General features: G+C 36.1%; 2 protein-coding genes across 2 annotated transcripts; one reads left to right on the forward strand and one right to left on the reverse strand.

Annotated features, from left to right (window-relative positions):
• The first annotated feature begins 1,882 nt into the window (after positions 1 to 1,882).
• Positions 1,883 to 3,068, forward strand: LOC103966674. The gene has a single exon (XM_009379871.3). The coding sequence runs from the start codon at positions 1,953 to 1,955 to the stop codon at positions 2,757 to 2,759; it is 807 nt and encodes a 268-aa protein (XP_009378146.2). The 5' UTR covers positions 1,883 to 1,952; the 3' UTR covers positions 2,760 to 3,068.
• Positions 3,069 to 4,519: 1,451 nt separating this feature from the next.
• Positions 4,520 to 9,840, reverse strand: LOC103966644 (nucleolar complex-associated protein 2). Its single transcript, XM_009379837.3, is given in 15 exon segments — positions 4,520 to 5,053; positions 5,242 to 5,334; positions 5,415 to 5,504; positions 5,974 to 6,180; positions 6,282 to 6,605; positions 6,781 to 7,083; positions 7,247 to 7,291; positions 7,293 to 7,451; positions 7,454 to 7,777; positions 7,911 to 7,976; positions 8,140 to 8,240; positions 8,340 to 8,391; positions 8,493 to 8,601; positions 9,138 to 9,201; positions 9,591 to 9,840. Coding segments are annotated over 15 exon segments (2,322 nt in total). The 5' UTR covers positions 9,703 to 9,840; the 3' UTR covers positions 4,520 to 4,780.
• Positions 9,841 to 13,118: the final 3,278 nt, after the last annotated feature.

Raw genomic sequence — 13,118 nt, forward strand, 5'->3', positions numbered from 1 at the left:
ATGCCAAAAATCTGGAATTCGTATTTTACTATATACGAAGGAATTTAAGGTTCTACTATAAATTTAATTGGTTAAATAAGGAGTAATCTAATTTGTTTATAAGTTCATACATAGTCTCTTTAGTAATGTGAGATTTATTCTCAACACTATACGTTACAAATACAAGTCACACATACCCCCGAACGGTCCTCATATTATACCTTCATAACATATAATAAAAAAAACTAATTAAAAAAATCTCATATTATTCTCTATCAATTAATGTTATAGGAGTGAGAATTCTCGCTGAATCCTTTTTGTGACAATTTTGAGAATCTTCAAATTACATCCGTTTATCGTACATCGTGCAATCAGAAATTATTGTAAATTTTTTTATTTAAAATTGAATATAAATAGTACTTGACAAAAACTGACTGCATAATGTATGATAAACAGATGTGATTTGAAAATCCCCGGAATCCTCACAATGAAAATCTAACTAGAATCCTCTCTCATGTTATAGTTCGTGAATATATTATGGTTTATTTTATTTTTTGGTTTCTTGGGTCACTGGTGTCTCCCTTCTGAGGGTGCATTATTATTCAATCAAATATCCATATTATAAAACAAAAATTAATATTATAAGTTGATGAGACCATCTTACAAAAATTATATATTTTAGTTAGAACACATAATAAAAAATAATCTGCAATGATCTCTTCGTAATTTAGTTATTCTTAAGGAATACATGATCAATCACTTTTAAATTTATTATTAAAAATTAAAATTAAAATCTTCAGGTAAATGATCATAATTTTTTAATTACCAAGCAACTAGAAAATCAACACATAAGCTCCTAAATTTGATTGTATTTCTTTTGTTCATGTTTTTACATAAGATAGATTTGTGGCAGATAAATTAACAGATTTAGAGTATAAGCATCTTCGAATCGTGTTTGGCTTAATTTTATCGGAATTTTAACGAAAAACTTCCGGTACTGTTCATTTTAACGAAAAATCATATTTTTACATTAAAAAATCAATCCTAATACTATTCACTTTACCCTTTATTTTATCTTTATTATTAAAACTCAAAGTTTTCAAACTTTTTTTTATTAATTTTCCTTAATTTTATTCCTTTAACACTTTAATAACTTTTGTATTGGCGCTTTTCTATTTTATTTTATCTTAAAAAACAAACAAACCATATATATCATCATCTTGGTATAGGCTAGCTACGTAGCCTCCACCTCCTCTATGTTGACCCACAAGGAATAAACCACGCGGTGACAAGAAAAGCAGCCCTCGCATATATAAACAAACACAAACATCCAAACAAAGAACCATTGTTTCCAAAAAAAAACAAAGAACCATTGTTTCCAAAAAAAAACAAAGAACCATAAGAAAATATCATCCCACTGAACCCAAAGTCCCCTCTCTCAACCTTTTTTATTTGGGATAACTGAATTTGTAGATAAAATTTCATAAATTAAATAATATAGAAGTTAATAATTGAATCATTACTTATACGTTGATAAACGTATTTGTTCATATTAATGACTCATTATTTACTTTGTAAATTTTATTTACAAATTTAATTTCTTAACATTATCGTTTTTATTTATTATTTTCCACACAGCCTGCTTTTCTAGAAGAGCAAGTAAATTCAAGAATACTGTCACACAGTCCTATTTTCTTACGTGACTTTCCGTCTGACTGGTTCTCCTTTAAACCTTTTATTTATTTTTTATTTATAATCCACTATTTTTCTAATTTCTTTTGTGGCCTTCCATCTAGAAGCCATCCCTATCAAAAGTTCAAAACTTACCCCACAAAAGGCTCAAAGAATCCCAATTTAATATAAGAATATGCTCACTTGTGATCCTCTTGTATATATTTGGGTACTTCTGGCTCTCTCTCTTCACAAACTACAACAAACTTAGCTCAGTAGATAACTGTTCGACGTCCCAAAAAATGGTTGCCCTAGAAACCCAGCAAAACCCAGCACCTCTAGGAGAAAAGGAAGAACAATTCCAAAACCAAGATCCCTACGAAGCTGAGGAAACCCTATCTTTGTGCGATCTCCCCACACACAGTGACTCAGCTCATTGTGATGACTTCTCCAAAGACTACCAAAGCTCTTCGTTCGACCGCGACGAAGACAACTTCTTTGAGTTCTTCAGCGAGGATTTCACCGCCTCGACGTACCCAGCAGAGAAGGACATAATCTTTTGTGGAAAACTCATACCCTACAACAAAGAAGCACCAAACTTTGCAGCAGAGAAAGGTCATCAGAAGATCAAGAGCGAAGAAACCGGAAGCAACGCGAGAAGCGTCAACTTTTCGAAGAAGAAAGGATTTTTTAGGTCGTGGAGGTCTTACCCCTTCCACAGGGTAACCAAACCCTCCAAAACGGCCAAGATTTCGAAGCCGGAAAGTCCCACACCGACAAGTTACCGAAAGTGTGAGGTGAATAAAGTGTCTATACTTTCCAAAACGCCGTCGAAGTCTAAGTGGTATGTCATGATGTTTCAAATGGCGAGGTTTCCGTCGGAGATGGAGCTGAAAGACATAAAAAACCGGCAGAGCCGAAGGAGCCCTTCGACAATGTTTAGGTCCTTTGATGAAGAGAGTGATGAGATGGCCGGGGCTAAGGGTAATAAGGGAATTAAAAGTGATGGTAATAGTAGGCCAAGGTGGTTGTGGGGGCTGTTGAGGGCGGCGGTGGTGTGCGGCAGCCCACATGCAGACGCCGTTGTAAAGCAAGGCCTTCTTTATTAGCTGGTGTCACTTTAATTCGAGTTGCCGAATTTAGAAGCTTGATTGGTGCTCAGCTCACACGTGTGGGATTTCTTAGGTAGCCCAGATTGACCTTGCAATCTTAATTTGTGGCAGTGATGTAGGGACATGGTTTTTGGGATGTTCATTGTACTATACACATGGGGAGGATAGGAGAATATTATGAGGAAGCATATATAAGATAGTGACTTATATAATCAACCACATTTTTGCAATATTAGAATCCTACATTTTGTAATTTTATTTTTTTTGTAATTGGATGAATAAATATGACTAATTGGAACCCCATAACTAAGTTTTTGCAATATTAGAATCCTACATTTTGTAATTTTATTTTTTTTTGTAATTGGATGAATAAATATGACTAATTGGAACCCCATAACTAAGAGTATGATTAACATTACATTTGTTTTGTTGTCTAACAATGGAGATTGAGTAGGAGACTTAGATCAGGGCAGTGTGTTCGCCCTCTCGAACTCAAGTTTTGAATACCAAATTTTTACGAATTAGAGTAGTTTATAATATGGTATTGTTACAAAATTGGTGATTGACATAATCCGGCTGAAATACTTGATCCGAGGGTCATACTATCTGATGCAATATCGTGGGTTCTCTTCATTCATCTTCTCGAGCAAACGAATATAGGGCTGAAGTACTTGTTCCGGACAAATCGAGGATCTCGTCGAAGCTTTAGTCCCGCTGCATGCTCTGAGCGCTGAAACGAGGTTTCGCCCCAGCCAGGCGGTTATGAAGAATCGAACCCAGACATTAAACAAAGAATTCCAAAGTCTTAGCCACCGAACCAACATCTCATAGTGCCAAAGACAAAATCGTGATCGACCAATGGTTCTAAAAAACGCTAGTCAGCCGGCTGGCTTGAGCCTAGCACTTAGGCGGTGGCCTATGAAGATTAGGCGGATTTAAGGAAATTTATTATACATCGTATAAATAAGTTCTTATTTGTACTTAAAAAAGATACATATTGTATTGGGAGACATAAATTGCAAAATAAAATGAACTATAAATTGTAAAGTATTAAAATATATTGAGAACATAAGGAACAAGCATATAATGAGTGTTCATTTGAGTATTCAACAAAGTCTCTTACATTTTATTGAAAAAATAAAATGCAAAATGAAAGCTATCAATTTTTTGTACAAGTGAGAGTCGCAACCTAAGCAGGTTACGTGACGCCTAAGCAAGTCTAGGCGCCCTTTCTTAATTTTCAAACGCCTAGAAATTAATCGAGATAGTAGCCAACCGCCTACTGCCTAAATGGAGTCTAGGCAGCGCTAGGTTAGAATTTTTAGAACAATGCCTTGTACCTCTATATAAACAGAGATGAAGGAAATAACAATGCGTCTTGATAATTTTTTCTCTTGTTCCATAGCTTGATTGAAGGATCTGGCTCTAAGTTAATACTTTAAAAACAGACTTGATGCCCTTAATTTAAAATTAAACAATATCTGCAAATGTGTGCCTAAATACACATAAATACTTGATTTATTATAATAATCTCATAACAATTATGTACCACAGATTGGTAGTGGTATTTCCTATCGGCGTATAATTTATTTATGCCAAGTGCCGGCCTTCTTTTCCTTTTCTACTTTGATTTTTTATAGAACCAAAGGCTGCAAGGCAATACATACATACATACATACATATACGAACTTAAGACATCGTCCAACATTTGGCATTCGGAAGAAAAACACCTCTTTTAAAAGCAATAGAAAAAGATATAACAAGAAATGTTTTCTCATCAGTAATGGGAGTTCACCTCTGCATGCATGTTGAACAAAACTTTCCTTATAACATTACAGGCAAAGCAACAGCCTACATGTCTTTGTTGATATAGGGAACACTGACCTAATATGTCTGTTCTGCAATAAGATATCTAGAAGCTTAAATGAGTACATCAAAACTGGAAATGATTACCAAAAGGATCAAAATTTGCTCGGCGAATCTGATGAGGGTTCACGAATTCGTCATTTCAGAACGATTTACGATTCAGACTTTTCTTCTCTCCTCATCTTTCCTTGTCTGCCACCATTTATAGACGCATTGGCTTTTCTTTTCGCCGAATGTTTACCATTGGCACCTGCCTTGTCATTTTGAGGCTGCCTTCTTTTCTTTCCTTGGCTGCCGCCATTAGTAGACGCGTTGGCTTTTCTTTTCTCCGAGTGTTTACCATTGGCACCTTCAGTGACCTTGTCATTTTGAGGCCGCTTTGTTTTCTTTTGTGTTTTCTTGTTGATTTTCTCCGCTTCGGAGAACTGCATCAAGTACCACAACAGGAATTAAAATTTAATGAGTTTGCTAGGAAAAGGTTGATTCTGACTGCCTTTACACCTAAAATGTCATCGTGCAATAGCTAAACCACCCCCATAGTTAACATTCAAGGTGCCATACCTAGTCAATCGAAAACAGTAAGAACGCAAAAATAAGGTTCAGTATGTTGCACCTTTTCAAATAGAGCCAAATCTCTGGAAGTAGCCTTGTCGATGATGCTTTTATAATATTGTGCAAACGGAGTATTGCCACTGTGCTTTTCTAGCTGCATATTGACCATTTAACATATAAAAACAAGTTGCATTCGTCAAAGTCAAAAAAATAATGACCATAATGGCTGCAAACCTGGAGAAATGATTCTACAGATTGTTGATCTTTTGGTGAAAAAGGCACCTCATCTCTCTTCTTCCGCACAAATTCAATGTTTTGCTCCACCTGCAGTGCAAGCAACAGAACCTTTTTGTCACATCACAAAGATAATTCCTAAACACATTAACTTGACTGCCAGCCATGGAGGCTGAGGAAGCAGCTTATTAACAATGTTGGGGAGTTTGCAAAGGCCAACAAAGGAACCATTACTGTGTCACTGTCTCAGACATTATTTTTCATATGATAGTTTTATTTGAATTTGCATCACAAAAACCGAGGAAATTATGATTTTTTTTACGATGGATGCCCCAGACACACAATAATATTAGTACATCCTGCATTTAAAGACAGCCCAAATAGTGGGAGTCCAAAGGGTTCCCATTTTTATTGAGGTCCGACCTTCAAGCAAATTTTCTACTCAAGACGATGCAAGGAAAAGAGACCTATGTCTCCGAGTGTCCCTATATCTGGAAAATAAATTCGTTTTCAAGGAGACAGATGCAAGTAAAAGACTAAATCTTCTATGAGGCTGTACCTGATCAATAAAGCGCTTCACTATACGCTTGAAACTCTCTATAGTAGTTATCTCATGGAACTTCCTCAAGCGAACGAGGGGAATAGTCGCCAGATCAGGAAAAGAAATATGATAGCTCCACTGAGAAAAATGTGCTGAAAGCAGCTCGAGAACAGATACAACACACTGTTCTTGAAAGTTCCTTGATTTTAACCAATTCTTTGGAAACTGCACCAAAAATATGTACCAACAATAATAAATCAAAAGAGCAGACTGCATAACTCAATTGTAAACACACTTTTCTATCGGTAAAGTTACGAATTCCTAACCTTTACAGAACACATCATATTGGTGTCTTTTCCAGGTTTACCAACATCCTTGCCAATTTTATATTCCAAAATATCCACCACTAAAGAGGCAATAGGAATAAAAATTCCTGAGGAAGATGAGAGCTGATTCAACCATTGAATGCATTTGACTCTTAAAGGCAAATATCTAGGTCCAGAAAACAAGACAGCCACTCCGTTTATAATCTGAATGATCATAAAGAGCAACGGCTGAAGATCATAATCAGGTATGTTAGCTGATATAAACATAACCCATAGATCAATGCAATTTGTGTATTGCCAACTGCATATCTTCTTGACAGCTTCCTGGCCATAGAAAATCAGGGAGAACTTCAGTAAGTATCATTGGTACATCCGAAATACCGGAAATTCTTATAAACTACACTCTCACACACATAAACAAATAACTTGAAAGAGGAAAAAGCTCAAATTTCAGAATTTAATTAAACAAGCACCAATAGGATTGAATTAGTAACAACACCTTCTTCTTTGTCAGCAGACCCTGCTTCAGTATTTTAGAAAGTTGCTTTATGGACACCATTGCTTTACTAGATGCTTTCTGCAGATCCACAGAGCATAGCTCAACAAAGGAGTTTCTTAGAAACTGTACGTGTTGAAATAGAACAGGCTCCATAAATTGGCAATGACCAATAAATGATTTATATGTGTTAATAAAGCAGGTGTCAAAGCAATCAGAGCGAAAAACAGAAGCCACATCGCGTATGATGAAAAAGGATAGAGATGATATAGTTCCTTTCCCTGTTGCCCACAGATGAACAGCAATCTGCAGTTTCAAATAGTAGTGTTAAGCATGAGTTGCACGACCTATATAGTAATTAGTAAGTAAACAAGCACGATGATGGATAAAGCATCTGTATACAGAATGATTTGGTGATTTATATAGATAAATTGAGTTTGAACTTTTTTTTTCATTCATTTAGAAATACCTTGATAAGTCTGCGGAGCAAAGAAGGGAAAGCAACAAAAAATGTCAACTGAAGCTCTGATCCGTGCTAAGGAGAAGGCCAATATCTCAGATTCATTAACCTCATTCAGCAGTAAAAGGGTACTCCTCAAATATGATTTTATCAATGGCTTAAGAGTATTCCATTTTGAATTCTTGCTTAAGTCCAAACTCTTCTCTTTCTTGGATTGGAGCTTGATATGCCCATTAGCCCCCTAAATATATTATCAGCCTCATTAAGCATGAACATTAATATCTTGCAAAAGGTTTCACTGTTCTGAATTCCACAACAAGAATCAGCATCAAAGACCCTGGTTGATTCAGCTCCATAGTGGCATGCAGCACGGTACCCATTTAATAGACTGGTAAGCGCAGGCACACTTTGGTGCTCTTTGACTAGTTGACACAAAGAATCAATGGCAGAGCTGGTCAACAACTTGCTACCGTGAGTGTTAACACCATCCACATTCTCTGGCTGCATATCATCCTCGCTCATCTCATCCTCATCGGCATACTGCAACATGCACGTGCATAATCAGGAGAAAGAAGAGACATCAAACAGCCAATCCTGCAATATAAAACACAAATGTACTGCTCCAAACAAAACTCAAAAACTGAAGCTAAACTTCACAATAGATATAACTTGCCTTTGTGTTTCTGAACTGTTCAGATCGCTTATGATAGCCATCAAGAAAGTTAGAAAAATCTGGGTCCTGAAAATTTTCCAAGCAAACACGATCATTAAAAAGAAAATGAAACAATTTGATGGGAGGTGGAGAAAGATAGTCAGTAGGTTGAGCAAAATGCGGTGGTAATTGGTAAAAGAAACAATCTTCTTAAAAGCATGAACTTTGAAGTAATAACCATGACCATTACCTTTTCCTTCAATTTGTCTAATTTTTTCGTTTTCTTCACAAGTTCAAGTTGAATTTCCCTGTTCTGCACAGATAAATCACTACCACTACTGCCAAAATTTCCTGCATATAAATGTCATAAAAATGTAAAGGGAGAGGAGAAGAGAAGAAAAATTAATATCGGAATGATACCAAATCAACAGATGGCAATAATGACCTCACCTTCTTGTGAATTCTCAGTTTCACCATGAGATAGATGCAGATCACTTGATTCCTAATCATACATTGAAAGAAAATAAAAATTCAATCAAAAAAAATATCCCAGTAAAGTGACTGAAGCTAAGAAGAGTTCCCAGGAAAATGTACTTTCAATACCTCTGAAAGATACCCATCACTGTCTGAATCATCTCCAAACACATCATTCTCATCTTCACTAAATATTGCATCAAGAGGAGTGTCTTCTATGTATTCTCCTTCAGTATTTCTGAGAACAAGTTTTTCAAATTAGCATTTCCGTGATGATGGTATAACACTACAATGCAGTTAAGGTAAACTACAAAATGAAAGTACATAGTGAAACTGAAAAACGCATTGGCTTCATTTGTTTCAACGGAAAACAGTTCAACAGGAAAGTTTTCTGGATGCAAAATATCCTGATGCTTATTTGACATGCAAAACATTTCATGGGAAACATTTCCTTAGTTTTTCTTCTTCTTCTTCAGGAAATGCCATCTTCGAGGAAGAAAAGTTTTCTGGCGCTTAGGTTAGAATGTTGGATTGAAGCCTTGAAATCAAGAAAAACATTCTCTGATTTTCCATTTTCCCTCAATGTTTGACATATATCTATTATTTTTCTGGAAAACGTGGTCTCCAAAGCTCAATCCTCCTAACGGAAAATGCTAAACGGCAGAAAAATAAAAACTAAAAAAAGAAGCGAAGAAGATACAAGTAGTATAAAGAATGGCATTCAAAAAGTATATGTTCTAAACCCTGAAATGCTAAAAATGCCCCTCCTCGTACCTTGCATTAGACAACTCTACTGCGTCCTTTTTCTGTTCTTTACCGCCATCTTCTTTCCCACCTTCTGCAACAATTGAATTAACATATTTCCACAAACAGAAATCAGAGAAGCGAGAAACAATCTCCAAATACAAAGAAATCACAAAAAACAATTAAAACCCACAAAATTAAAGAAAACCCAAAACTCCACGCATTCAAAAACTAAAACTTTCACAAATCACAATACACACGCCATATCCCACATAAAATACACAAATTATAAACAAAATGTAACAACAACCCAAGCAAGAACACACCAAAAGAAGCAAGTTCCAAAATTTTATTTATTTTCTACTCAACCCAAGTTTCAAGCTTTTAATCAGTAGGCCACATGGGTTTGTTGTAGTTGTAGAATATATATCTATATATATACATACAGTTAGAGAGAGAGAGAGAGAGAGAGAGAGAGCATACTCTTGGAAGTTCTCCTTTTGTTGAACTTGGAATTCAACTTGCGATTTTTTCTGAGAACGGACTGGAGATTCTTCTTCGAGAACTTCCTTGCCTTCTTCCCCAGCTTGCCCATGGCTCTCTCCCTCTCTCTCTCTCTCTATCTCTCTCTCTCTCTCTCTCTCTCTCTCTCTCTCTCTCGTCAGCCTGCAATGGAGGAAGGAAGCTGCGTCGTCGTTTTTCGTTAGGCGCCTCAAACCGGCGCAGGGTACGAGCTTCCCTTCGTTTAACCTGATTTCGGCTTCCCCACACCCTCAACCCCAAAACGCTGTCGTTCTGTTGAGCTGAATGTCCGAGACCGGCCCGTTAAAAAAGGCTTACACCTTGGGCTGAGGCCTGCTTTAACTCGCCCAAGAAAATGTGGGCCTACCTTAAGATTGTGGCCCTTTGGGTGGCTTGAGTATTGGAATTTTATTGACTCTTGATTTTTCGTGTGTTTACTAACACATATAAAATAAAAAATTGTGTGAATTACGTGTAAAATTTGTAATCGAATCTCTGAAAATTCAGGAATTAAATCAACTAGATGGTTATTTGAACATTCCTTTTGCTACCCTAATTTATGATCCAATCCTTTAGAACAAGTGGAATTCGATTTTGGAATTAAGCACTTCCTTTTGATTATGTGTCATTGCCCTCCTTTTGGTATTACCTCGGTAAAACGGGTGAAAGTGCTCAAAGTTCATCGGTAACGCATTTATACGTGAAAATGTTACTCATCTCAACTTTTTTTCCAACCTATGTGACACATCGTATGCACACCACATTATTGCATTTAAAATTTAACAGAAAATGCCATCTAAGTTGGAAATAAAGAAGTTTGTCAGTTGACAAATGTGGTGGTTAAATTGTCAGTTGAAAGCTCCAACTAATTAAATCAATTGAAATATCACAAAGTCATATCACTCGAGCGGAGTGACGAACACTCAACGTGCACTCCAAATTCAGACTTTCATAATTTGGCAAAGATAAAAATTAAGGGAGTTAACGAAACACTTTCAGTACTGTTTATTTTTCCTTAAAAATTAAGCCTCATGACTCATGCCACACGTGTCAATGTTGAAAACAAGTTTATTCCAAGCTTCCAACTTTTTTGTACAAATTGATATTAGGAGAAACTGATTGGAACAGAACACAAAATCTCAATGCTGCAAATTCTCAATGCATGAGTAAATGTTTTAGTCACTTAAATACAGAATCTTAATACATGAATAAATACTCTTCGTCACTTAAACACAACAATTTGGAATCTAAAATAGCGCAATAATCAACTTTTATATACACCAGGTGGATACTGATCATGTGACTATTAGGGGACGAATGTGTGAGGGCATTATATACAATTTCCAGTGGCCAGCATTCATTTCTCCTACAACGAAGCACAACTTGCATAGTACGAATACATCGTCACGTGCCATTCAGTATCAATGAAACAAAGAAATATGAACAAAAACTTACACACGTCATTGTTTTATGGGGAAAACAACTATGTCAGATTTTATATAAAGAAAATTTCATTTTTTAGGGGATAATTCATATTTTCAATTATTTTTAGAGAATAAAAGTTAGAGGTGTATTCGTGTCATACAAGTCATTCTCCTACTACAAATGTACAAGTTTGTAAATAATTTAATAAGGTGCAGCATTAATGGTTCCACCAAATGATGCACTCATCTCTTTAAGGGGTGTGATATCCACACACCCTTTTTACTCCTCACACACCCCTTATTGATTTTTGTAATTTAATCTTCTTCAATTCATTCGATTCGACGCCCGGAAATTAAGAAGATGTCTGAGAAGTGAAAATGGGTGTGTGGATAACATACCCCTCTCTTAAAATTCTATGTAGTGGTGGCCTCACCAAGTGACAAGTGGCTACCAACCCTTTATATAAAGAAACTTTAACCTAAAACGGATAATGTAGGGCACAACTGCTAGGGTTTCTCCGGACACTATGTTATATGCAACTAAAGACTGCACAAGGTTAGTCTTCTTTTTCTTTTTTCTTGTTTTATGTATTAACTATCATACATACGTAAGTTTCAGAAAGTGACTTTCATTTGTTATAAAGGGAAATAATTAATTTAATTAATTAGATCACCTAATCACTAAACCAGCCTCGTAGTTCTTTAACCACGTCAATTTTCAGAGTTTGGACTATCAATAAGTTGAGTGGTAGTTAAGATTTAGAACAATTTATTTATCCACCTCTCATAATCTATATGGTTAAAGCATGTATGAATTGTAATAGTCTAATACAAAGTTTGTAATCATTTCATAAATACGAGCCCTTATACTTTTACAATCGAAGAAAGTTTTAAACTTGGCATGCAAGTTACACAAATTTTAGACCAACTTGCTATTTTTTCTTCACACTAACCATTTCATCAGCTTAAAATTTGTGCTTTGCATGATTTTTGAGTGAAATCACATCGTTTGCTTGTAAAACAAGCAACCCTTTTTCTTTTTATCCACGAAATTAACAAATGATCAAAATTTAGTTCAATTCGTGAGGCATGCCTTGTTTGGAGGAAAGCACAGGCGTTGCTGTGGTTCAAGTTGCAGCAGATCGGAACGATGGCTGTATCCCGAAAAAATCCTCAAAAACTGCTAAAGATAAAGACAGCGAATTTGTCGTTGTCTAATGTTGTCTTTTGATTCTTGCTAAAATAGAAACCCCGATCTGTCGGCCCCTCCGAATTCTCCCTTAACCACCTCCTCCGTTCCTTCTGCTCCTCTGCAACTTGTTCTGTTTTTCCGAACGTTGAAGCTTTCCTCACCAAAGATCGGTCACACGCCCCTCTCTCTCTCTCCTCCCCACTCTCTCTCTCTCTCCCTCTCTCTCTCGCCCCCCCATTCATAAACTCCTTTGGGCATTTTCTGTTTTTTTCTTTTTTTCAGGGGAGAGGAAGTTCCCAAAAACTCACAGAAATCTGGGAATTTTCGAGCAGAGGTACTGAAAGTTGTCCTTTTTTTTTGTTTTGGCCTGTGTTTTTCTCATACATTTGCCCTACTATTTACTTGTGGGTTCTGTCATTTTGTCACTCTCTCTCTCCTCTCTTTCTCTCTCTAAGTTGCTGCAGGTAGGATATTTGATTTGGGTTCTATGGATTTTGTGAAAATCTTGCAGTTTTGGAATCTGGGTTTTGGTCCATTTATTGTTTGCATTAATGGACAACCGAAAGTTCGCATCTTTATCTGTTGGGTTGGCAGTTTTTTATCTTCTTCTTATTGTCTGTTCTTTACCCTTTGTAATTAGGTTTAGGAAGTTATTAATCGTGTTCACCGGGTGACATTATAGATCTCTGTGTATTTATGACATAGATTTCCTACCAAAAAGTCAGAATCTTGAAGGTTGAACTTTGACTTTCAAGTTTCAACTTTCCTTGTCCACTGTTCCTTTTGAATTTCTGGGTTATTTGAATTTTATGCATTGAGAAATTTCATGACGTCTCTTGTTTATTGTATTGTATGTATCTGAAATTTCATAAA

This window comes from the organism of the source record quoted next, unplaced genomic scaffold (assembly GCF_019419815.1).
Source record: "Pyrus x bretschneideri cultivar Hongxiangsu unplaced genomic scaffold, Pyrus_bretschneideri_v1 Contig32, whole genome shotgun sequence".
Lineage (NCBI taxonomy): Eukaryota > Viridiplantae > Streptophyta > Magnoliopsida > Rosales > Rosaceae > Pyrus > Pyrus x bretschneideri.